Below are 26362 nucleotides of genomic sequence, written 5' to 3'. Positions count from 1 at the left end.
AAAATACATGTTTAGGTAAAAATTCCAATTTTTTGTCGATGTACCTTGTGTTAATTTTTTAAGAAGAAAAAAAAGTTGAAAGATCTTTTTAGAAAGATTAAAAAATCAAATTGTGGAAGGTTTATAGGTTTTTCTGATAAATCAAGTATTTATTTATTCCTAAATCTATATTATATCTGTTAATGACGGGAGGAGAGAAGAAAATGTTATGCGTGAGCATGTATTTTTTTGTTTTGCTGGAAGAGTAAACTAAAATTCCCTTGGAGTCAACCCAAGCAATATTTTTTTTCATTACTTCTATTCTCAGGTCAGCTTGGAACTCAAAATCTCATATCTATCCAAAGAGATCAAAAATAATCTGTGCAAAACCTTCCCCTTTGAGAAAATGGAAGAGGGGAAGAAGGAAGTTGTAAAAATAACCTATAGAACAAATCCCTTTTATAAGTTTGACTTCAGAGAAGGTTCTGAGCCTGCACAGCCCTCATACAGGCATTTAACACATTTCAATTAGTTATTCACATACCTAAAATCTTATACCCACATCAATGTTTTCCTGGCTTAAGCTCAGTGTAGACAGCAAGCTCTATTATGGGGGTTTCATCTCCTATGTGATACAGTGCAGCAGAAGTATTTCAGTAAAACATCTAAGCTCTTTCTCTTTAAGGAGTATTTTTGAAGCTATCAAAATAATAATGGCAACAGTAGTGACTCTTGGCAAATCCTGTAGTTGTAGAAGCTTGATAAAATCAAGGTAATCATTAACACCTAGAACATGTCCCATTGTATGGTGACATATGCCATTTGCTAAAGGGGAACATAACAAACAAAGGAAACATATTTTCCCTGAATCCAAGTGACTTTTTTCTCTCTGTAATCACCACCACCCCAGTAATGTGAGTGTCCTTCACCTGAAACTGTAAAACAGTGATGCTCCATCACTGAAATGCAGTTGAAGAGAATCTACTGCCTCAATGTATTCACAGTCATATTTTAAGAAATGAAATTTTCTGCCTTTGGGATGTATGATATATTTACTGGGCACAAATCTGATTCCACAGGCAGATTGTATTCCATTCTGCATTGTATTTAATCACAAAGGTTAACAGCTGTGTGTTAATAACATACATCACAAAGGAGTGTAGAAAGCACAGCTCATAATCACTGCAAGGAGCAATGTTTTGCACTATGCATTGTAGTTAAAGGTTAAGCATTGTGAAGCTATAGAACTGAATCAACAGTCATTTGTAATACACACCAATTACAGAATCAGAGGGAATTATTTTCCTGCTGCTGACTGATCTGACTGTTGTGTATCAGCTATCAATTTATAACTATTCATCTGAGGTGCTTATTGCTAGAATGCTCTTCAAGCAGTGGAGAAAATGTAACAGTAAAACATTAATTTAATGTCCCATCTGTGGTAAAGACCCAGCAAAGGCAATCTTTTCTCAACACTGATGAACCGGGTCTGTGTTTTAGCTTAGAAGTTACTGAGTGTAATTCCCACTGATGAAAATACTGCTTTGCACCATCTGATCTGCAAATGAGAGTGCTTTACCACCAAAAAAAGTAACATACAGGTGGTCCAAATCATTAGAGAGGAAAACAATCCCAAGCCTGTTTTTGGGATGTTCCCTGCTATAAAGAGCCCTGGGACCAAAAGACATCACTGATGAAATGATGAAACTCAGTAAAGCAACAGTTGCTCATGCTCAGACTGAAGTACGGGTCAAGCCAACTACCGCGGGGCAATCCTGTGTGGGGCACATATTGCCTGTGAGCCTGTGGGCACAGTAAATATTTTTGCCTACACCTCAATTAAAGGCTTTTCAGTTGAGAGCTCCTGAAGTGGCAGTGATTCAGCTGTGCACCTGAGCCCTGACAGAGCCTGTTCTGAAGGGCTGACCCTTCCTACCTTCAGGAGGAATGGATGTGGCATCAGAAGAGGGAAGTGGCAGAGGGAGGATGATGCACAGCAGTGAGTGCTGTTGGCCCAAAGTTCAGAACATGTGAACTACACCGATCCAGAGAAGCTGATGGCAATGCTCTTGCCCAGCATTTTTAAAGACAGAGCAGAGTGAAGTTTCCAGATTCCTACAGCTTGTGTGTGCAGGACTGGCTCAGCGCTCTTCCCCCACTCCCAGTTTTTACCTCTATGTAGGGTTGTATTTTTGGTAAAATAGCACAGAGGCAGGCTAAGGTATGTACAGCTTTGACACACTGGGAAGGAGATTTAAAAAAACAGTAATTTTCAATAGCATTGTAGAAATCAGCCATTTGTGTGATTCCAAGGGGTATTTTCTGATTATTTTAGTTGGAACTAGATGAATTTTAAGGTCCCTTCAAACCCAAATAATTTCATTATTCTATAAAACAGGTTTAGGCAAGAATAGGGCAACTCTGAAAAACCATGAATTTCCCTTTTCAGGATTAAAGTGAATGGGTTCTCTTACTGTGTAACACCTTAAAACACTTGCTGCACTGACACATAAAGTATGCTCTATGCTTTGCCAGTTTGTTCATGCAGAAATGTTCCAGGCTTTTTTGGCTGCACAAATATTTTGATATAAATGTCATAGCAGTTAATCTTATTTGTTACTAATCTCATATATGAGTCAAAATACAAGAATACAGGGAAAAAAAATCCCAACTGTTTCTGGTTTTGCCAGCATTATCTTTGTATTATAATATTTGATACTGGAATTTCTAATAGTCTGGAGTTTTCTTTACCCTTGGATTAATGTGCCTACAAATAGATTACCATTTACATTCTGTGTAAGCCAAATTTTAAGACTCTGTAAGGATAAGGATGCCACCCCATGAAACAGAGTAGGTCAAAAAATAGTCAATACAACTGCTTTGTGATGTGGTAGTTTTGCAACTTGGCTGATAACACTACAGACAGTGAGGAGGAAGGTGTTCATTAATTTGGGAAAAAGTACTTGGTGCGGTGAGCAGAAGAAATGTGATCCAGCCACCGGTTGAGTTCCCATGCATCGTCTGAGATGCAGTCTACACCCTCTGGAGATAAATACTTCAATTTAAACCTATCAAAATGGCATTTAAGTGCTTGCATTTTTACTACATTTTGTGGTGGGCTCAAAGGAAGCAAGAAGGCTGGCTCCTGAGGACTTGGAACCAGCTCTACCCAAACACTTAGAAACAAGAAAATCCAAAACATGGGACAAGAGGGTGCATGGGAGAATGAGTCCAGTTTTGTCACTGCTGACTTCAGGGGCTGAGGAACGTCCATGCAACACACAGAGGTAATGGTTGCCCACAAAACATCCACAGGCCCCTCTGCTTAAAATGAAGCATTTCAGGGCATGAGGCAGCGACTCTGTGTGGCTGAGGGAGGGCAGGGTTCCTCACTGCACTGAGGGGGAGCCCTCCTCCCTGCCTGGGGTGAAAGCCTTTCAGGGTCATCTGGTCTTAGTCTGGTGGATACCTGCCATTTTTACATTGCAGGAAGAGCTCTAAAGCCTCCACCAAGCCCAGGATTGAAGCTTTGTTGTAACCATGGTTTAGCTCCAATAAACACAAAGTATTTTTGATTGAATTAAAACCTTTGCATTCCATTAAAACACCATGCCAGATTCTGAGGAACAGAATGGTGATGAAGGTCTCCCTTTCTCAGTGTTGTCCATTCATGTTCAGCTTGGAGCTCTGCGGGGTTCCTTGCTGAACACTGATGAAGTCTTTGCAGCTTTTTATTGTGATATGGGGCTCTCCCAGAGTGCAGGGAAGTTCAGTTACCCTGAACTCAAAATAGTCCAAATGGACCTGAAGTCACACAGAGCATTTTTGGCTTTAGTGTACTTTGAGGTAGCTACAGCTCCATACCCAAACTGACTCATAAAATGAGTTTCCAGCAATATTATAATTCGCTTTAAGTTTTTGCCTTCCATTTCTGTACCATGCTTCCTCCCTTGATCTCATGGCACCAATGCCTCTAAAACCCATGGCACTTCAAGCAGAGAACCAGGTTTTAATGCTTGTGTTTTCTACCATTTCCTGCAGGCATCCCCAGCTGCTCTAGCAAAAAGCGTTTTGGCTGAAGTTCCAAACCAAGTCGTGGACTATTACAATGGCAAAGGGATAAAACCAAAATGTATGTCAGAGTACGAGTCTTCCAGGACACTAGCTCCATGAACCTGCCTGCACTCTTTTACAAAATTAAAAAAGAAAAATGCTACTGTCGACAACTACCGTATTTAAAAAATGAAACAAAAAAATAGCACGTTTTGGTGATTTTTAACTAAAATACCTTTTTTTTTTTTTTGCATGTGTAGCCTAAAGGCATAAATCTGTTAAGCGGTTGTATTGTTGAAACCTTTTTATGAGAAAAAAAATCCAGAAAAAAAAGTGAACTCTTTACATTACAGCATGTTGCCTTGAAATAAAAAGTTATCTGTATCTGGTTTTTATACAGGTTTGTTGAAATTTTGCTAAATTTCTTATATTTACACTGTAAAGCATTTTGAAATATTTATTGAGAGTCAATAGCCAAAATGTCTTTGGTTTAATCTGCTATGAACTGAGAGATTTTTCAAAATGGCAGATGCATGAACTGTATTTTGCATGTTTAAAATAAAAACAACACAGTTTTGCAGTTGTCTTTATTTCTCTCTCTGCAACAAGGCTGCCTTGCTTTCAACTTCCATATTCCAAGGGAAGGGTAATAAAGTGTTTCAAGAGATACCTGACCTGAAGCATGGACATTTCTAAAGTTAGCACCTTACAACATGGACCCCCAAAGAAGCCCACTCAGTCTGTGGCCTGAGTAGTAACTTTTCAAAAGCCTGACAAATCCAGCTGTTACAAAGTGTTCAGACCATAGCTGTAAAGAGATCTGGCTTGGAGAGCATGATCCATCAAGACTGCATGTCTTAAAACATGTCTTAATCCAAACAGTCTGGCTGGCTTTCAAACCAGATGTATTTTGGCTATCCAATTCTATAACCTCTTCTGTTTGGGAATTCTTCTTTTGTTTCATTTATGTTTTTAAATCTCACATGCAGTGTCCAAATCTGTGTGGCACATTTTCCAAATGAAATTTTGCATGGCCTGATTTTGTGACAAGCAGTGATTTGTAACTTCATCCTCACACAGATCACCCATGTGTGTCAGAAGAACTGTTTTTTACCAAAAGAATATTGAAGCCACCTTTTTTTAAATAAAAGAGGACACACGCAAGAATAGAATGGTGGTGGATTGCACTTTCTATTGAAATATTTATGTATGTAAGTGAAGAAATTAGATCAGTATTTTCTGTGATTGAAGGATGTGATTCATTAAAAACTAAGGAGAAAATTTGACAAAAAATAATCTCGGTGGGATTGTCCAAAAGGCACAACTTTGGATGAGTTGTACTCCCACTGAACTGAAAACTGAATTCCCACTCCCACTGAATTCTTGTTGCTAGTTCCTGAAGAAGCTGTTTGGGGCCAGTGCTGAAAATTTTGGAAACCTTCCCCTGTGAGCAAGGGGTTTTGGTTAAGAAATACGTGTTGTTAAATGAGTTTCCAGGTAACATAGGAGTTGAGCTCCCTGATCCTCCTTTAGAGGTAACTTCCATAGGATCAGCTTTGATTGATGATTTTGTACTCTTAAATGAAGGCAGTGGGATAGCCAAGAATGCATGGGGCTGCCTCCCCAGCACATTCAGTTCTGCCCCATCTCTATCCTGCAGTGCCATCATTCACACTTGCTTGTAAAGATTTCTTCAGCTGATCAGATACTGAGCAGCAGCTAGTATTACTTGGTCATGGGTATAAATTGTCTGGAGATGTCCAAACTGATAGATCTCAAATCCACATTTCCATGTAATGGCTGACACTTCATTTGAGAGCTTACCCTGTCAGGCTGCACATCTCTCCCTCTGTGGGTGTATTTTATCTGGAAGCTGCTGTGATCTCCCCTTACATGTAATAGACCATTCTGCCAATGACTCTTAATTCTTACATCCAACACCTCTAGTTTCTTACTCCCACTTCCCCCCTATTTTCTTTCCTTCCCTATTCTCAGGAGGAGCATTTTCTAGCTGTTAAAGCACAGGACTGAAAAATCAATGACTCCGTGTTCTTTCCTCCTCCAGTATCTCATTTTGTTTTTTGCCCAAGATTTTTAAATGTTCTGCACCTCACATTCCTCCTCTGTAAAATGAAGGTCACTGTCATGTATCATAAATATCTTGCAATAGTACTGGGGACTTTAATACTTGAAAAGTGATTTCAGATCCTTCCTCAGAGGCATGGTGGTGCTCTCACCATGTAAAGAGTATTACATCACCCTGGGACCTGCATTAAGGGATGTCATGTACAGTTGAGAAGTTCAGCCTTTTCTTTATAATTTCCCAGACTGAATAAAAGAAAGCTTTCAGCAAGAAAAATTAGGAATCAGATAAATTGTCCTTCTGGTACATATGATCTTTGACTAAACTAATTTTTGAAGTGTTTATGGGTTACTTAGAATTGGGCAGTTACAGCTCTTCATTTCCAGAGGTGTTACAAGGTGCTTCTATAATGTGGCATCAGGTAAAATGCAGAGATCAACAGGCTATTGTATGCTGAGCTAGATAAACCATCAATCATTTTCATGTGTGTACATGGTCTATATAAGTGTCTTTAGAACCCCAGCTGCTGCAGATCTTTCTGTTTACTTCACACAATCCAGATTATAAATGCTCCTACTTAAAAACAAATCATTATCAGTGGTTGATATAAGTCAGCAATTCTGTAGCAGCCCTCAAGTACTTGGAAAGATACCTTCATGGTATTGAAAAATCAATTGGAAATCTCCTTCAGAATGTACAGATCTCAGCATGTAAGACAAACACGTAACAGTGTTGTGAGTTGGTGTAGCATGCACAGAAGACACAAGTGGCCATATGGTAAAGGCTTTCTAATGAGGCTTTGGATGCTATTTTCATTGCTCCAAGCAACTCTCTGCAATAAAATACTGTGGACTTTGTGCAGGGTAACCTCATTAAATATATGAATATATCTCTGAAATGGGATTTTTTTTCTCCTGGTTTATCTACTTAAGGTTTTAGCAAGGCCATTCTGCCTTTAGGCTGAACTGCCATCAATTTCTCCTGCAGATTTTTATGCAAATTTTAACTTCAACTGCCTTCTGATGGACCATTTTAAATTCTGAAAACTGCTTTAAAATAAATTACATCTTGTCCTTCTGAGATAACCAATGATCTAAAATATATTCTCTGCCAACTACAACCCTGCCTTCCTTTTTATCTCAAATCCAATTCAAAAACCCAAAAAGTCACAGAAAACTCCTATTAGCCCAAAATACATTAACATCTATAATTCTTGAGTCAGATACTGGGATGAGTTGCATTTTAGTTTGTATGGGAAACTAAGTCTGCAAGAGATTTGAGAAAAGCACTAATACACTGCTAAGTGCTTATTACCCTAAGGTAAAACCTCTCCATACAAAGATTTTACCATGATGAACAATGTAGTGTTCTACTTTTTTTGTTTGTTTGTTTTTGGTTGGTTGTGGGTTTTTGTTGGTTTTTTTTTGTTTGTTTGTTTGTGGGGTGTTTTCTGGGGAGGATGAGCTGAAAGATTCCTAGGGTAAGTTTACACTTCTCTTTTTTTTTTTTTTTTTTTTTTTTTTTTTTTTTTTTTTTTTAATTCACAGAAAGTGCCATTTTTGCCACAAGAAAAATAGAATTTATAGCACCACCTGTCCTTCAGACAGAGGTCTTATTTGTACCTGCACTCCTGAGCTGAGGAGCTGCTCTATACCAGAGACAATTTCAGCAATTACAGAGCTATATGAATGATATATGAATGCAGCCCAGCTGCATGTTTGCTTGCAGCATTCACTGCAAACCATCAGCGGCTGCACTCCCACCCCCTCTTTTTTGTTTTTTCCAATCTCATTGCAAAGCTGGAAAGATCCTCCAAACTGATCAGGTGAAATCCAGGTGACCTCTCCTGTGAAGGGTGACAGTTCAAAAGTGGTGTTTCCTCTTCCTAAAGTTCCAAGGACTACCCAAGGCAGCAGACTGGTGGGAAAGCTTTTTGTAATGGGTGCTCTTCCTTTCCTCCAAAAAGAGCAGCAGCCATTTCCACTGCTATGCAGAAAGCCTTTTACTGCTGTGTTCAGCTACACCCACTCCCCCTTACACACACAAACCTGACGAGTTCATGCCTCTTTAGCACCATGACAAGCTGCATGCAACTAAAAAAAAAAAAAAAAAAACAAAACATTTGCATCATGATAAAAAGGGGAAAAGTACAGAACTGAAACTTTTCTCTCAGAAATCTGTGCCCCCATGTATTACTACCATGTTACTGGAGCAGGAAATCCTGTGTCACCTCAGCTGTGCAGGATGCTACATGAGAAAAGGATCATGCTGTGGCAACAAGGCTCTCTAGGATCAAGGGAGCCCTCTTTTCTGGCTGGGAACATCTGCCATGGCTTGGCAAGTTACTTGATCTTGCAATGTGCCTTGATTGCAGATCTCTAAAATGGGGGGAAATAGAATTTTGCTACTTCCTGGGGATTTTTGGTTGGGTTAGCACCACTGTAGGGTTGCCACAGTGCTCAGAAATTGGGAGATAACACCTTTATCATTCTTAGACCCCTTTATTTCTCCTCATATAAAGCTCTCAGAGCAGCAGCATAAGCTACCAATGGACCCCATTAGAAAACACATCTGTATGAAATTTAGCAGCATCCCTGATGCTGTTCTTGATGCCAGGGAGAGAGCAAAAAGATGTAGTGATCACTGTGACAGTGGAGATGCCTACCTAGCTTCAGAGAGGGAATGACAGTAGGACTGTAAACTTGGGAGATGCATTTCTGGACACACTATGTGGCTACTTCTTAAAAGGACAAGAAATAAATTCAGGACAAGGAATGCATGTGAAAGCTACTGGTATCTGGATCACAGTTTTGGGTGTGAACACCAAAATACCAGTTACAAGCCTCAAGTGCAACACCCCCACACACACATACCAAAGCAGGGGAGAAGATGGAGTAGTGGGGTAAAGAGAAACAAGGACAGATTCCAGTTGACCATGCTGACAGCTGGTGTGTCTTTATAAAAAGGAATTTCTGCTGAAACCAGAAAGGAATTTTGGGTTCATACCCCTTTGCTATCCTAACTAGTGCACTCTTAGCTGTGCTGGGTCCCTGCCCAGAGAAGGAAAAAAAGAGTGCATCAATCCTGAATACTGATGAAAGCCAGCCCACACCAAAGCCAGAGTGTCCCAGGTACCATCCCTGCCAGGCTGCCCAGAACCCTCTGCCTGACCCACCCATTTTAACTTTACCAGGAACTTTCCCTGGCTACACTATTAAATACCCTTCCCATAAACGCTGCTGCTCGCTGGCTGTCACACGGCCCAGCCACAGGCTCGGAGCACACAGTCACAGAGGGATGGGATCGTTCAGGGTGGGAAAGGCCTCTAAGATCATCGATTCCACCCCTTATCCCAGCATTGCCAGGGCCATCACATCACCCCGTCCTTAACCCTTAAGTGCCACATCTACGTGTTTTTGTGAACACTCTAGGGATGGTGATCCCACTTTCCCCAGGCAGCCTGTTCCAATGCTTAACCACTCTTTCCAAAAAGAAATTTCCCCAATATCCGAGCTAAACTGTCTCTGGCACAACTTGAGACCTTTTCCTCTCGCCCTGTCGCTCATTTCCATGGAAGCAAAGCCCTGACGTGGTTAAGCCCCACACCCCGAGGAAGTTTGACACAGCAGAGTCGCTTCCTCCCAGACACCACCGCACCCTTGAGGGCACCTGTTCAACACCTGCAGGAAGGTTTTGACCCCATTGTCCCGCAACCCGCTGTGCCTAAGGGGTGCTTGCCAGCGATAAACCCCACCAGCCGCTGCCATTTTCCGGTTTTAGACACGCGTGTGTGTCTGAAATCCCAGGATTTTACTGCCTGGCGCCTGCAATCCAGGCAGAGGAGCCACGGCAAGAATGGAAGGGCTGCGGGGGAAAGGGACCCGTGGCTATTTCTGCACGTCCTCGCCCTCGGGTGAGATATTCCCTCCCGAGTCAGAGTACCTCCATCAGCCACTGGTGCTGCAGCCCACGCCCACGATTTTGGGGTGATTCGGGAGGTTTTTTGTCACTCTTGAGCTCGCCGCCCGCGGGGCGGAACTCTGTGTCCGGGGCAGCACGGAAGGTTTGCAGCGGCGGACGCGGCGGGGCCGGAAGGCGGCGGCGGCTCCGCCGGGGTGGCGGCATGGCGGGCTGGGGGCGGCTGGCCCGGCTCGGCGGGCGCCTTTGGGCGGCGGCGGCGCCGGCTCCCGCTCCCGGACACAGGTAGCGCTACGGCTGGGAGGGGAAGAGGCTGCGCCGGGGGACGGGAGGGAAAGAAGAAGCGGCAGGAACAGCGGGGAGCAGAGCGTGGCTCGGCCCCTGTCGCAGCCCCGAGGTCGTTGAATGGTAGAATGGCCTGGGTTGGAGGGGGACCTTGAAGGTAATCTAGTTCCACCCCCCTGCTGTGGGAAGGGACGCCTTCTGCTAGACCAGGTTGCTCAGAGCTGCATCCAGCGTGGCCTTGAACGTTGCCAAGCATCCACAGCTTCTCTGGGCAGCTTCACGCTCACAGCAAAGAATTTATTCCTAATATCTAATCTAAGCCTACTGTCTTTTAGTTTGAACCCACTCCCCCTTGTCCTGTCACTACAGGCTCTTGTAAGTAGTTTTGCCTCGTCCTTCCTGTAAGTTCCCTTCAGGTGCTGGAAGGTGAGGGGCACCTGAGCCGCGCCCTTTTCCCTCGGCCCGGGGCCTCTCCCGCCCCTGGGCGCCGCCCTTTGGAGAGAGAGGCCTCTGTGTGCAGCTACTGGCAGCCCTGGAAGCTTTGTTCGGGGTGCCAGGGTTACTGCTGAGGCATTCCAGCCTTAGAAATAGCCCCGGCCTGCGAGGGAGTTACGGCAGGACAGGCGTGTTCGCGTCCAAAGCGTCTTTGGAGCATAGTGAGCGACTTGACCTGCCGTGTTTGGGGTCACCTTGGCCCGCTGGCCACGTGCATGCACTGCCTGTACTATTAAATACTCCTTCGTGCATTCACTGCCTGTACTATTAAATACTCCTTTGTTGACGTTGCAGAGGATTAGGGAGCAATCAAGCCTTTTTCAGCCCTCATAACATTTATGGCAGGACACTGAGCTGTTCAGCAGTGTTTGTAGAATCGCAGAGTTGTTGGGGCTGGAAGGGAGCTGAGGAGCCAAGTTCTAAGCTAAGGTCTCAGTTCTTTCTAACTGTGTGACCAGCCCTGAGGTCAGACCATGTTGCTCAGGGCTTTGTAGTTGTGGGTCTTGAAAGCCTCTAAGGACTGAAACTGCACAGTCCCTCTAGACCCCAGTGCCAGTGTTAGATTGTCTTCAGGCTGAACTTTTTTTTTTTTACTTAGGTCAAATCCGAACCCCCCTCTTCAGCTTGTAGCACTTCTCTCACTCTCCTGGTGTGCACTATGTGACATGGCCTGCCTCAGCCTTGTCGGTAGCTTTCTCACAAATTATTCCATGCCACTTGTGCATGGGACTATGCATTTCTGCTTTATGGATCTCACTGGGTTCCTCTGGCTGGCAGAGGGACACCTCTGGGCATCATCCACTGCTCCCTTCAAACTTAAGAACAGTGCATTCATCCCCTGTCAGAGGCCACTGAAAAAGATATTGAACAGTACAAGTTCCTGAATAGACTCTTGGGGAGCTCTGCTTGTAACTGGCCTTCTAGTAGAGTCCAAACCATCAGCTGTGACTCCTTCAGCTGACAATCCAGACAGGTCTTTTCTCAGCTGATGGTCCACCCATCCATGCCATAACATCCCATCTTGGACAGAAGGATGCCACCAGAGTTTGTTTTAAAATGTCTTGCTAAAGTTAAGGTAAACAGTAACTACTGTAATCTCTTTGTTCATGGATCTGGCTGGGGTTTTTTATCTTAAAATGAGTGGTTGGTTGGTTTGTTGATGCTCGCTCTCCTTTGGTATAATTCAGAATACTTAGTCAAATGACAGATAATCAAGTGTTTTATAAATTAGATGTAACATACATGTTATGAGACACTTTTTGTACTGATAAGACACTCAAAACCTTTTCCCACCTCTGGAAAGGGGTCAGCTGGGCTTTGTAGTCAGACACATCAACAGTTCAACATGGTGGCACGAGCATCTTTCTGAAGAGAATGTGGAGTTCCTCAAGAAGATAACTGCAGAGGAGTACAAAGCTCAGACAGCCAGCAAGCTGTGCCCTCTGAAAGATGAGCCATGGCCACTGAATAAGTGGACACCAGGTGAGAAAGCATCACTTCTGAAATACTTGTTCATGCTGAAATTAATACTGTTGTTGTGTTGTTGAATTCAGTAACATCAGGATTGTGTCTTGTGAGGTATTCTCCTTTTGGCTTTCACATCAATCACTCAATAAATCTCCTGGTAGATAAGTAAATGTAATGCATTAGTTCTCTAAAACACATTTAAAATATTACAAGATGTTAAGAACCTTTAAAAAACTTTTAGTTCTTAAGGATAGTTTTTAGTTCAGCTCTTGGCCCATCCCACTGCTGTACAACAAGAAGATAATAAATTAAGAATTTGTCAAAAAAGTCTCCTTAGAGTATAAAGTGTATGAACTTGTAAATGTTTTTGTTAATATTGCTGGGCTCTGAAGAAAAAGTGAAATATAATACATCCCACTTCTGGTCTGTGATTACAATTTCTTATGGACTAGAATACAGAATTAAGTTTTTGAGCTTTCCAAAGGGTCACATCATTTGTGTGGCATACTTGACAGGTTGCCATTGCAGAGATTGGGGTGGGAAGAACCTCCTACAGCAAACTTTTCAATAGTTAGTTTAGCTCTAATACATTGGCCCTGTATTTTGGAAAAGGAAAACAAACCAAAAGTAGTTGCATTTTCTATCAAACACAACTGAAACAGGTAGAACTTTACTGCTGGTGGGGTTAAAAACCCACAGCATACCTGCAAGGATTTAGTGATGTTTTCTTTCCTTCACCTCCTTAGAAAAGATAAGAATTCATGGGACTTTGCAGATTATTATTTGACCTCTTTCATTTATTAAGTGTGAAGGTGCATCCATGTTCTGTTTGATCTACAGATTCCATCAGAGTTGGTGTTGTTGCAGTAAAACTGGGAATGATGCCGATATGGACCAAATCAGGAGAAAAACATGCTGTCACACTACTTAAGGTGAAATAAACCATAATGAATTTAATCTCCTATACTGTATTCCATTTGTAAACCAGCTGTTTCAAGGAAAAGTGAAACTTACTACTTGTACAGGGTGGGAAATCCTGAAAGAAAGTGAAAATTTCTTTCACTCCTATATAATACACCATGCCCATTCTGTTTATATCCATACTCTTTAGAAGTGCTCTGCCCTGCTGCCTCAGCTATTCAAATGCTGCAGAGCTGTGAGTGGTGTTACCTAGGTGATGCAACAAAGCTGGGGTTAACTATCCCACTTCACTTCTTTTCTTTTTCCACCCGTGGGCATGTTTGGATTACTTTCACCTTGGTCTCTGTGCCCTTGTAGCCCTGAAGCTGCTTCTTCATATTCTCTGGCAGCTGCTCTTGTGATGAAGCCTTTTGCTGACTGGCTGCTGCCACAAGAGGAGCCACTGCTGTGAAGGCCATCAGGTTTACAGGGCAAGGCAGCAGGAGTCTAAAATGGGGGCTCTTATTGTGTGCTTTGAATACTTAAAACAGGGATTTTGCAGATCTTGTGTGAAAAGGGTGATTATAATTTCTAGAGCATTTATGAAATTAGTTCACATTCTACTAATTTTTTTTTTCTGAAATAAGCCTTCAGTTCACTGGAAAAGCAATGTCATTGGTAAAAACACAACCCACTGTCTTACTTTTAGACTGTATCTTCTGTTACAAAAACAGAGACTGACTTTGGTGTTTTGTTGTCTTAATGTATACACATCTGCTTATGCTCAGATGAACACTTTTTCTTTTCTCTAGGTCCAAGATTGCCATGTTTTAAGATATGTTTCAAAGGAAGAGTCGGGTGGAAAAACAGCTAAGCTGCTTGTTGGAGGCAAAAATGTATCTCCTTTTTCTGTAAGTGAAGCACTTTGGGTGTCACTGTTGGAAGAGTTGTTTCTGTTGTGATTACAATACAAAAGTAGCAGAAGTAGACTTCTCTGAAAGATTTCTTGGCATACAAGCCTGCTTTGTAATTGATCTTTTGTCACATTCACCTTTGTCATTTGCTAAAGCGAGTGTAAATTCTTGGTTAAGAGAATAGCAAGAGGAACTTTTTGAAAGTTTTACCTCTTAATTTTCTAGGAAGGCTGTGGGTTTAGGAATTTGCTTTGATGTGTGGTGTCCCATGCTGGTGAAAGGGTTTGAAGGACCACTAGCAGTGGAGAAATGTGTTTTCTTTGTGCCTGTGGACATGCAGTTGAGCTGAGGACTGCAAGATACTTCGCTTATATACTAATACACTTCAGGAGCCTTTTGTAAACTTACTCAGCTCCATCAGTTGTTTACAACTTAGTGCTCTGGCTTACTCTTCTGTACTCTCTTTTTAGCTGTAGTTCTAATTTTTTCCTAGGTCTGTGACATTGTTTAGTTTGCCAATAGTTCTGCTGCTAAGTAACTTTAAGACTTACCTTTTCAGGAAGATAGCTTCATGATTGTAGCTCATCAACAGCCATATCAAAGCCACTCACTTCTTTAGACATCCCAGTTGCTTTATGTGGAATTCCCAGGTATCTCTAATGGCTGAGGTTGTCTGGCAGAGCTGTCATTCCCCAGGATGAGTTACAGATCAAGCAGGAACAAAGCATTCCCTCAAAGGATGTTTCTGTGATGTATTATTCCTGTAAAATATAATTTTTCAATTCTTGCAATATCCTGACACTCATTTGTCTGATTTGGGCAAGTAAAAAAATCCCAGGGCTCACGACTACTAAGCAGATTATTTCAGTTCATGATCATGGCTTTTTGAGAGCATAGATTTCCATTTTTGAAACAGATGATTATCCCAGGGCCTCAGAATTACTCTGTGCACTTGTTTCTGCTTTAGTGGAGGTAAGAGAAGAAGGACCTTTTTTCATTTGATAGATCTGTTGGCTTTTTTTAGTATATTCTGCTGATTTTGAACAGGCTTATACTTCAGAGTACCATTCATTTATTCAGTTGGTTTATGCCATGTTTGACTAGTACAGCTTGCACTCTTCAGGTGTCTATTGTGTCACTTCAGTCCATTTCTACTTTCCAGGTATGACATTTTCCTGGAAAAATGACAGCTGTGTTTTTTTCTTTCCTTACTTTGGTCTAAGACATGCAAGAGTCATGGGAATAATGTTTTCAAGTTGTATTTTGCCTATTAAACTCCTTAGAGTTGATCTTTTCATTAAGATCATGTTACCAGTAAATCCAGTATGTTATCAGAGTAAAATCATGCCAGAAGTAAGGAGGTATGAAGAAAACTTCTTTTTAAACAGCTCCTATGAAAATTTCTTCAAAGCAGAACTATGTAAAAAGTCAACTCAAGGACTTATTAGTAGTGTGAGTTATGTTAAAGACTTTGTTTGTGCATAACTTTTCCCAAGTTAGCTTCTATTAATTTGGTTGAACTTAGACTCATTTTAATAAAGAAATTAATTAAATATTCTTTAAACAGTCTTTGGTGAGGTCCTGGCCTGAGACTGAACTGTGTATCATCATCATCATCATTATTATTATTACTATTATTATTATTATTATTATTATTATTATTATTATTATTATTATACTGAGCTCTGTATTATTATTTTTGACATCATGATTGTATAAACTAGATAATTCCTAAGGAAGAATTTGGCATGCTGATTCTGGGCAGATTTAGTTGTTAAGGTGCTAAGAAGTGATGTATTTCTGTGATTTAGCTGCAAGTTTGGATCATTGTTGTCCTATGTTTATCAGCCTTTTTATGTGTTTCTTTTCTCTCAGAAGTGTCAGAAGTGAGATATAAAAGAAAGCTGAATGATACTGTCTTGTATTAGCATAAGCAATTTCTCTTTTGTTAATTCCTCATAGGAAAATCTCTTTCTCAGATTCCTCACATCTACTAGTTTTTAATGAGTTCAATCAAAAGATTCCTTCAGTAATTTTTCTAACAAAGAATTTCCTGTATTTCTTTGGAGTGTCAAATTGCTTTAAAACTGATAAGGGGTATTGCATTTTTAGCAAGATTAATTTTTCCTTCTTAGCTTGATGTATGTCACTCTGTTATAAGTGAACAGATTTTTCATGATTTTTTAATGCACCGTTATGCTCAAAAGTAAGTTCTGCCAATGCTCAGACTTTTTTTTTTGTCAAAAATATTTTATATGCTTGCTATAAGTGAGGGTGTATTGACCATTTTCCTATAATACTGGAAGGTATTGTTGGTTTTTTGAAAAATAAGGAACATCTGAGAATTCACTCAGTGTTCCCCTCTTCAATATTGCTTTTTAGGAAGGGTTTGTAAAGACTGAAGTGTTTTGTTTGTAAAAATACATCTCTGACATGGCTGTTTGAAGAGGAGGTGCTGTTACAGTAGAACAGTGCAAGGCTACAGCCTAGAGTAGGACTCTTGAGATACAAGTGAATTTTGCCCTTTGACTTCAACTTGCTTTTCTTCAGCTGTGGTTTCTCTTTCCAGCCACCCATGCTGAGCACTGGGCTCCCCTTGCTGTAGCTTAAGGCAGCAGTTTTACATAACTGGAAATCAAGGATTGATATACAGGCACTTAGTAGGGATTCCATATCTTTATTTTTCATTCTCACATAGAGTTCTGCAGATTAGTACAGGTGCTCCACTGATCCCTCAAATATTGGTGGCCTTAGGAGAGATTTTGTATGTAGTTGATTCTGGTTTTTTAAAGGTATATGAAGTATTTTGTACTGTGACCTCAAGTTAACAAATCTCTTGGGAAACATTTTTCACTCTCAAAGACAGATTTCATAAACTTAAAATTTCTGGGTTTTTTTTCTAAATCAGAGGTCCTCATCATCTTGCTTCCTCATTCTTCATAAAACTTCCTCTGTTCTAACACCTTTCAGAAAGAAAGGGCAACATGCAGATTTTCAAAACTGTTGCCAAGTACACTAAGTAATATTTTTTAAATTGTCCACATTACTTGCTCTTAAAATACACAAAATAATTTTTGAGAGAGAGGGAACTGCAGAGGAGTTTTGAGAAGCAGACCTCGGAGATGAGATTATCCAAGTGTGACAGTATTGTTAGATGCTTAAATTGCTTTCTACCAGAAATCATTTGAAGGAAAATCAGCTGTATCTCTTTCTTTTTTTCCCTGTGACCACAATTTTCCTGCGTCACTGTTTCTGTTGCTTGGTTTTGTCTCAGTGATCTGCTGTTCTGTGAGATGTCTTGCTTAAAACAGCTGAGAATAATTTAAAGTACTATAAAATGTGTCAGACTCATCTGAAAGCAAAATCTCTGCTTTAGTAGGTCAGCAGTGGTTTGACACTGAGTGTACTTGCTATATCTTAAAAATGTGTGGATCATAAACTCGTTGTTACTAATTTTTCTTTTTTTGCTCAGAGACTCAAAATTTTCTTCTGTGGAAATTTAAGCATTTCTAGAAGTTTCTGCAAGACAAGAATTTTTTCTATGGTTTTGTTAGTTAAATAAATTACATTTATCATTTGGTGTGGAACTAAGTAATCAGAAGCTTTGAAAAAGAGAAACTACTTCTAAATTACTACAAAACTCCTTGTCAGCCATGAAAAAAAAATAGCATCTGTCATCAACATTCTAAATTATTAGTTTCCCTCTTCAGATTTTCAATATCCTCATATATCTCATTTATATTAGGTAGCTGTAGGGTAACTACTTGACAGAAAATAAAAGGCAGGCATTTATTTATTTTTAAATAAACTTTATGTAGAGAGAAAATGCAAGCCTGAAGATGAAATTTTAGTATGATGTATCTGTTTCTCCAAGTGATGTTGACAGTCTGTAATAGTTTTCTGTGCTAGGTTGATTCTTGGGTATTTTAAGATGACTTTTTTTTTTTATGGCTGCTTTTTGTTGCAGAAACCAGAGTCTGCACATGAAATTTTTAGAGAAGCTGGAGTGCCACGGAAGCAGAAAGTCACAACATTTAATGTAACAGATGATGCCATAATTAAGCCAGGTAATTTTTTTGAGCTACTGAGTATTATGTGCTTAGTCATTTAGCAGTCATCTGCCACTTGTAGACCTAAATGAAGTTATGATGTGTATTTCAGTGTTGTTTTTTATAGAAAATGCTGAATTCTTTGTCATTAAGCACAAGCAAACTTTTTGCATTGGGAAAATCAGAAGATGGGTTTTGGTTGATGAGATGTAGGATTTTTTGCCTTTTCCAGGATACTATGTTTCCACCTATGAGAAAATAAATCCAATCCAAATTTACACTGAACATTGAGTTAAGAAGTAAAAGTCTGTAACCTTGACTCACTTATTGGGCATAAATATGGATACAGTTCCAGGAAGTTCTTTGTTTATCCCTATGAGAGGGACGCAGTTTTGTGGTAATATTTCTCAGGACCCTGAAATAGCAGTTGAAGTTTTGTTTCTTCTTGCTGCATTCAAAAGTAGGACGAAGGCTGCTTTTTCTATTTTACAGCTTGCAAAGTAAAACACACTAAATCATGTTTATAACAAACATTCTCACTAAAAATCAGTATTGGAAGCTTGGTGATCAAATGAAAAGTTTAACATCTCTGAGGTTTTATTAGGTAGTGTATTTAGGTTATGTTTGTTTTGTGGGTTTTGGCAGTTACAGGTATTTTCTGAAGAATTATATAGGGTAGGAAATTCTACTGTTTTGCATCTTTGTTGCCATTAGTGGAGCTTTTTGCAAGACCTATTTAAGACTGCAGTAACTGATAAAAATCAAATCTGACATGAAGTCTCGACTGATAAATGGAAGCAATAGCTTGAGATAAGGCAGAATAGCAAGTTTTTGATAAACTGGTTTTGCAGTGTGTGTATTTTGTACATAACATCCTTTATGTGCATGATTTTTTGTCAGTTGGCACTTATCCAAATGTGTAGATTATGTAAATATAACATGAAATAATATAAAAGGTTTTATGTTTGAGACTTTTGAGAGGTTTACATCATTTCAGTTTGCATTCATACAGATTTGAGAAAGCATGGAAGCAATTGAAAAGGCATGAAGCAATTAAAATTTCATTTTTTTAATGGATGTATAACAGACTGCAAACTGAAATATGCAGCCATGTGAATCTTCAGATTAAAGTTCATTTAGAATGAACTAAGCTATCAGTTTTGCTTTGTTGGCTTTTTTTAAGCTGCTAATGAAAGAATATTTGCACTTGGATGAAAAAAAAAAATCACTGAAGACAAAACAAATCAGAAATTAATATTTTGATATTGCAGGTACTTAAGGAATTAGTGTAATTACAGTGAGGTGAGTGATGTCACAGACCTACAGTAGCACTGTTTCTGCTAAAGGTCAGCATGTAGACAATTCCCCAGTGGAGGAAGCTGTACTTTGGCCGCAGAGTTTAGTTTGGAAACACTGTGTCTTCACAGAGGAAGTATTGCAAGATTATTTTTTTAACCCCATTTTTAATAATAAATGATGGGGGGTTGTGGTTTATTTGGTTTTTTGGTTTAATTTTTTTAAAAAAAACTCTCCACCTTGTGAAGTGCTAGTAGTTCTAAGTGCAGCATATTCTGTTTTCTTGCTAGCATATGTATTATGAGTCTAAACTAATTAGGCACTTTGGGCTTTGGCAGTGTATGAAGGGCAATGTATCTGAGTAAAGCTTTGACCCTTCCCGCTAATCTGAAATTGGGTTATATCCTAAGATGTGTGCTTAAACAGTAAACACAAAGCATCTATTTCAGTCAGTGAGGTTGATGAAGAAGAATGAATAAGATGTAAATAACAAGTTCTGTTTCCTTTCCTGTGACTCTAACCTGCCCTGGAGGATAATGACTGGGCAGTGGTTGGAGGACTTCAGCACTAAGTTGAACATGGTCTCTCCTCTTCTCCTGCAGGTACTCCTTTGTATGCTGCTCACTTCCGCCCCGGGCAGTTTGTGGATGTTACTGCAAAAACGTAGGTGCCTGAGGATTTATCATGTCTTAAATCTCTCTCAAAGAGACTGGCTGACTTTTTTTCTCTCTCATTTGGCTTGAACCCATGGCTCACAAAAGCTGAAATACAATTGCAACAGTAGTGACAGGAGGTTGACGTCCATTTGCTCATTGGGTCAAAAATATCAAGTTATGTTTCTTGATGAGGCTTCCTCTTGCTTTTGAACAAGGCTGGTAGACTATTGATGCTATTGAGGCTGAAGCCTGCCTGTGTTGTCTCTCACATGTTCATGATTAGCATGGGCAAAGAGATACTTTAATACAGTATCTCTGGTATGTAAAAATTCTGAAAGGTATTGGTTCCCAAAAAGACTGCTTAATTTTAATTTGGTGAAGAGATGGGAAGAGATATGCCGACTGAAAGGATAGCAAAAAGGTAGTGAATACATTTAGCAGTACAACAGAGCTGTCAGATTCTTTTTTTGTTTGTTTTCTCTTGCATTCCAGCTCATGTCCTTTCCAGCAGTGGCTAAAGATCTTTCACTTTAGTGTGGGAGGAATAATTTCCTCTTAGACCATTGTGAATGCCAAATGAGAGCTCAAGTAATAGAGGGTGTTTGAAAGAAAAACTGGCATTCTGTGGCAAAGACTGGTCCTGGCTCTTGTTGTGCATCTGTGATTTTCCCTGACCAAGAGAGCTCCTGTCTGTATATTTCAGTGTCATGATACACAGATAACATTTGCCATTACATGTTTTATTTTCTCTGCAATGGAGATAGTACCCAGCTGCAGTTGTCTCACACGTAGGGTGTAATACCTATAAATGGCCAATGCTGTTCACAGGATTTTGTATATATGGGGAAACTGACCATATCAACAGAGCTGAGTATGCAATTCTAATAGAGCTACACCTCACTGCATTTGTGAGGGCACGCTATTAAGAAAAACAGTTTAAGGAATTGATTGGAATTAGTATTTTTTCCATGTCAGACTTTCTTATACACTTAGGTCTGGCATATTATTCATTCTGTTTGTAAATTGCATTCAGTGAGCATCCTGTAAGAGACCATAGCTTGTTTGCAAAACAAAGCACATGATCGTTAGGAATACAGTCATTTAATGGAGATTATGTGTCCGTCTTTGTTAATGCAGAAAAGCTTTGCTTTTCCAGGAGCTTTTCCAAGAACTAGGAAAGGGATTTTTTAGCAGTGTAGAAGATATTGGTAAACAGCTGCAGGTTATTGATTGGTATCTTGCTTTTAGTATTTGAAAATACTAGCAAGCTAAAAATGGACTGGGTTCTTGGTCCTGTTCAATGAATCCATCCTAGATTGCAGTTCAGTATTTCTAATATGTTTTCTCTAGATATTTGTATGATCCCATTTCAGAAATTAGGTGTGTGTTTGTACTGCTGATTTGGTAGCATATTTCTTGTAATCCTTCTGTAAAGATAATGTTCTTTAACTGAAGTGAAAGGTGAAATGGGTTTTCAATCAGTGTGATTCTCTAATCATTCCAGTCTTTCTATATCAATAATTTTTAACCTTTTTCTGTAGCTTGCTCACGTTCTGATTTCTACTTCTTTGGAATGCTTTAGAATGTTTATCATGTTTCCTTACCTCCTGGGCAAGAATTAAGTTATGTTACTATATTTCAGTTTTTCTTCTATTCTTTTGTTTTTTTCCATGCAATTTCATGCAGCAAAGTCCCATCCAACCTGGGGAAGGACTTGGAGGGAGGACCTGGGTCTTTCTGTTTCAAACCACTATGGACTTGAAAAACAGTAATTCCTTAGACATGGTGTCAAGTAAAAGTTTTTAGAAATATATTTACATGAATATGTACTTTACATTTTTGAGTTTGACGGTAATTTTGCTTTAATTAGAGGAAACTCCAGAGTGTACAGTGTTAGAAATCATGTGGATAAAAATAGCAGTGCTGTTGATAATAGCATGATTAATTGTAGTTAGTCCTTTAAAAAGGAAAGAAAGAAAACAAATATCACCTCAATGAGGAGATGATATAGTGGAATATAAAGGATTTTTTAATCTTTTACCAACTTTTAATTGTTCAGATGAGCAAGATATCCTTTTGAATGCTTCCTTCTGCCAAAATGTAAATAAAATAATATGCTCCTTATGTATAAGCAATCTTCAAATTTCATTTCAGAAGTCTTGGGTTAGCCTCTTCATTTGGTTACCAAAATGTAGGGGGTTTTTATGACTGTCTTCTTTTAATCTTCCCTGCAAATGTTTTTGTCAAAGTCTTTTGAAGTGTTTTGATTCATTTATACCTCTGTAAAGAAAAACACTTTTACAGGAATGAGAGGGTTCAGTTAAAGATTTATGTTTGCACTTGGTTTTTGTTTCAAACCTCATAATTGTTCAGCATGGTATGAGTGGCTTTTAGAGCACAGAGACTGGGCAGTGTGTCTGCATGCTGTCAATCTTCTATAGTGCTGAAATATTTTCCTTAGTACTAATTTTCAGTAATTTAAAAGCTCAATCCTTAAGTTTAGCCCTGCTAAGCTTGGAGCTAAAATGCACAACAAAATCCAGAAACACCTCTCTCACAGGCTGCAGCTCTGTGACCCCACCTTGAGTACTGCTTACAGCTCTGTGGTCCCCTCTAGGGATGGAGCACCTCCCCTATGAGGAAAGGCTAAGGGAATTGGGATTGTTCAGCCTGGAGAAGAGAAGGCTTCAGGGTGACCTAATTGCAGCTTCCAGTACCTGAAGGGAGCCCGTAAGAAAGATGGAGAAAGACCTTTTACAAAAGCATGTGGTGACAGGACAAATGGCTTCAAACTGAGATTAGATATTCAAACTTTTGGATTAGATATTAGGAAGAAATTCTTTACTGTGAGGGTGATGAGAACCATCAGAAATGTTGTCACTCCCGAGAAAAAGCCAACAGTAGTTTTGTTGGAAAGTGATGAGTCTGGAGTGTTTATGGTTTATTTAAGTTTTGCTCAATTAACAGTGTAATCTGAGCCTGAATCAGAACCCTCCATTTGCCCAAAGTTATCTGAGTAAGTAGTTGGAATGCTTTTCCCCTGCAGCATCGAAATAATGCTCTTTTAAATTAACTGCATTTGAAGAGTTACTAGCTAAGTAAATTGTTGCTTAATTCCCATAGCTTTCTAAATGAAAGTTCTCTCATTACGTACTGGCATTTTTCTTGTATCAAATCTGGAAAATGAGGGTTTGTACAAAATTAGGTGGTTGACCTCAACACCTGCTTTCCTGCAGGTGAGACCAGAACAACTGTAATTAAACTCTATTTTTAACTCTGCAGAAAGATTATTTTTCTTTTAACTCTTGCATGTCCTAGTTTTTCATATCATCATTGCTCCCTATTATTACTTTCTGGGAATCAGGTAATGCTCCACTCAGTGAAGCCAAGTAAACTAAGTCACTATATTGCATCTGTTGAGGAACAGGGGCATTCTGCATTTCAAATCTAGTTTTATAAGTCTCATGCATGTGGGGTTTTGTGTTCAGATATGGTGTGTAATGTTACTGTTAGAACATTAAAGATGTATAGCCCTTGATTCAAACCAAGACAACAGGTAGAAGATGCTTTAGCATGATACCACAACAGGGTAAGTAGGATGTCAAACATTCTACTTCAGCGTAGGATCTTGGTTATCATATTTCAGATACTGTAGCAAAATCAGTTCTTTCTGAGTGGATTCTAGTAATTTATTCTGTTAATACATAGTACCGGATTAATATCCTGCTTTGACAGACCTTAATGTTTTTTAAAAATCTCAGCTGGTTTAGGTTAAGTTTAAATAATTACTTTTCTTTTATTGGTGATCCTTGCTGAATGTGTTCACTTGTAGTAATTTTTAAGGAGGGCAAAGAGGGCAGTTGAACAATTTGAAATTAAATGAGTGATATTAATAGCTGACACCTGGTGTCTGTTCAGAAATTGACAAGAACATAATTTGCATAATATTCATTATTTTTGTCAGAATAAAAAGTTTAAGATTTATACAATACACTGTATAAACTCTTCTCTGATTTTCCATAATATGTCTTGAACAGCATGCATCTTAACTTCTGTTCCTTGTTTATATAAGATAAATATTAGTTTCAAAAGCATATTGCATTTCATACAATTGGAAGAATGTAAAGTCTTTGCATTAGAAATATAGATAAATTGTGGATCATAGAGAAAATGTACTCTTTTTTGTTTATTTTTCTTATAGTGGAGAAATCCACCCCTTGTCTGAAAACAGATCTTATTCACATCAACTTAGGCTGGAAAATAGAATGCTTGGGGTATATTGCCTGAGCTACTAACTGCCTAGTTGACCAGTTCTAAATTTTATTATAAACCAGATGTTAGTAGGTTTGTTTTGAAGTTTGCATTCAGTCTAGATAATCTTATTCTGTTCTTACTCTGTTTCCAGCTTTATTTCAGATAGAACATGAGTCAAATAAGAAATATACACAGTGTAATTGTTTGTCTTCTTGACATTGTGACAAAAAAATTACACATTGTTTATTCTTTTTTAAAGTAAAAAACTCCAAAATGAAAAAAACTGTAACTGCTTCTTATTAAATTATTTCAGTCATGATGGCTGTGTAATATTAAATAGGAAATTAATGTCAGGAAGTCCTAAGTTAGGTGAAGTGTCCTTGTAGATAACGGAGTGATTTTTACAAGTCAAAAATGAAACTAATCTGAAACATTATTGAACTAATATGATGAAAACGCCTTGATAGATAGTAAAAAAAAATGAAATATGAAAATAAAAAAGTATAAAATTAAAATTAGAAATTTTTTAAAAAGTATAAAATGCTCTTAATTTCAGTATTGCAATATCTTTCCTTGACTTTAAGCAGAATATTTCAGAGACTGAAGATTTGTTTTCATATTCCAGATCAACAGATGCAGGAGAACTTTCAGGTTTACTGGAGTACTCGTTTTTCAGTCTGATCACACTTTTTATAAAGTTCCTAAGGCTTCGGTGTTGTAAAATCTGAGTCTTTGTTCACAGAAAATACATGTGTAATTGGAAGGACCAAAAAGGAACTGAGTATTCTCTATTGCGTGAATCAATTAATACTAACAACTCTATCTTGTAATATAATCACTTTTTTTAAAGTTATCTTATAGTATTTGATGTACTAAACTCTATTTAAAAATACATCTCTTGCATATATGAAGTATTTATGTTTTAAAAATTTTTAAGCACAACTGACAGTATTCTAAATTGTTCATATTAAAAACCAAGTAAGTTGAATGAAATGTTGTAGTGATTTCATGACATCCGAGATTTATTCTTCTTGGCTAAGTTTGACAGTAGTGTTTACTTTTGAAATGGTAGCTTTCTGTGGTTGTGTGGTTTTCTCTGAATTGCAAGGGCATTTCTGCAGCTAAAGAATTTATCATGCCCCATCATTTAAAGAGAGAATTTATCTGCTCGCTCTGTTGACTGCACACCTGCAACCCACTTGCAGTTGGTTTTGGAGACTTTGCTAAGTCCATCTTCCAGCTAAAGATGCCAGAAGTAATCTGCTTGGAAAACATGGCCAGTAATAGGTAGTTTAAAAGAAAAAAACAGCATTTTGACAGAACAGATATGAGTTTTCCTATAGCTTAGTTTCTGCATGTATTTCATAGTTACTGCTCCCTAGCAATATGAAAACAGAAAAACACAAGTTTAGAGCCTCTCTTAAAGTGTATTTTTCAAACTGTTTTTTATGACAATTTCTGTTTACTACTGCAAGCTTTTAAAATAAGATGATACTGTCAGAAAGTGGTGTTACAAAGCCTTGCATCCTTTGGATTCCTGTCTTGTGTTCCTGATCCCAGGTAACCGAGGTCCTCCCTCCCACAGGTGCCTTTATTCAGCTTCCTCTCATGGCCCCAACCCTCTTCATATCTTCATGTCCCACCACTGTCTGCTGGCCTGGAAGGACTTGTCTTGCTGGTGACAGCCACTTGCATGACCAGCCAGCTGGCAGATCAAAGGCAGATATCACTGCTTTATTAAGTTTTAGCTTTTCCTTAGCTCTAGGTAAGGAGCAAAAAATAGTCAGGAGCTTCTAACCAGTAACTTCTTTATTCAAACAATTACACATGTTTCTTTGCCAGATTTGACTGGGATTGTCCCATAGGTTCTGAGTGGGGAAGGGGAAGACCAGGAGACAGACACTGTGGTTGCACAGCTCATGTTCCCTTACAATTCTGTAGCTTTAGAGAGTCTTTCTTTATGGCTATTTTTGACTGGGGTTTGATATGTTCAAGCTAACCAGGACAGCAGTT

General features: G+C 39.1%; 2 protein-coding genes across 4 annotated transcripts in view; both read left to right on the top strand.

Moving 5' to 3' along the window:
* CPNE4 (copine 4) overlaps positions 1–4622 on the top strand; it is a 229367-nt gene extending 224745 nt beyond the window's left edge. For all 3 annotated transcript variants that reach the window (XM_071429513.1, XM_071429512.1, XM_071429514.1), the window contains one exon: positions 4021–4622. In XM_071429513.1, coding sequence (XP_071285614.1) covers positions 4021–4152 — 132 coding nt within the window. In that variant the 3' untranslated portion in view covers positions 4153–4622. The remainder of the gene's footprint in view (positions 1–4020) is intronic.
* A 5457-nt stretch (positions 4623–10079) lies between these two features.
* MRPL3 (mitochondrial ribosomal protein L3) overlaps positions 10080–26362 on the top strand; it is a 28434-nt gene continuing 12151 nt past the window's right edge. The window contains exons 1-6 of the mRNA XM_071429515.1: positions 10080–10318; positions 12117–12295; positions 13121–13212; positions 13993–14091; positions 18062–18161; positions 20042–20102. Coding sequence (XP_071285616.1) covers positions 10239–10318; positions 12117–12295; positions 13121–13212; positions 13993–14091; positions 18062–18161; positions 20042–20102 — 611 coding nt within the window. The 5' untranslated portion in view covers positions 10080–10238. The remainder of the gene's footprint in view (positions 10319–12116; positions 12296–13120; positions 13213–13992; positions 14092–18061; positions 18162–20041; positions 20103–26362) is intronic.

The sequence above is a fragment of the Agelaius tricolor genome, unplaced genomic scaffold, assembly GCF_023055355.1.
Source record: "Agelaius tricolor isolate 1412-34295 unplaced genomic scaffold, bAgeTri1.0.p SCAF_6, whole genome shotgun sequence".
In the NCBI taxonomy this organism is placed as follows: Eukaryota; Metazoa; Chordata; class Aves; order Passeriformes; family Icteridae; genus Agelaius; species Agelaius tricolor.
The sequence above is the reverse complement of the archived record's forward strand: the minus strand, read 5'-3'. Positions and strand labels throughout refer to the sequence as shown.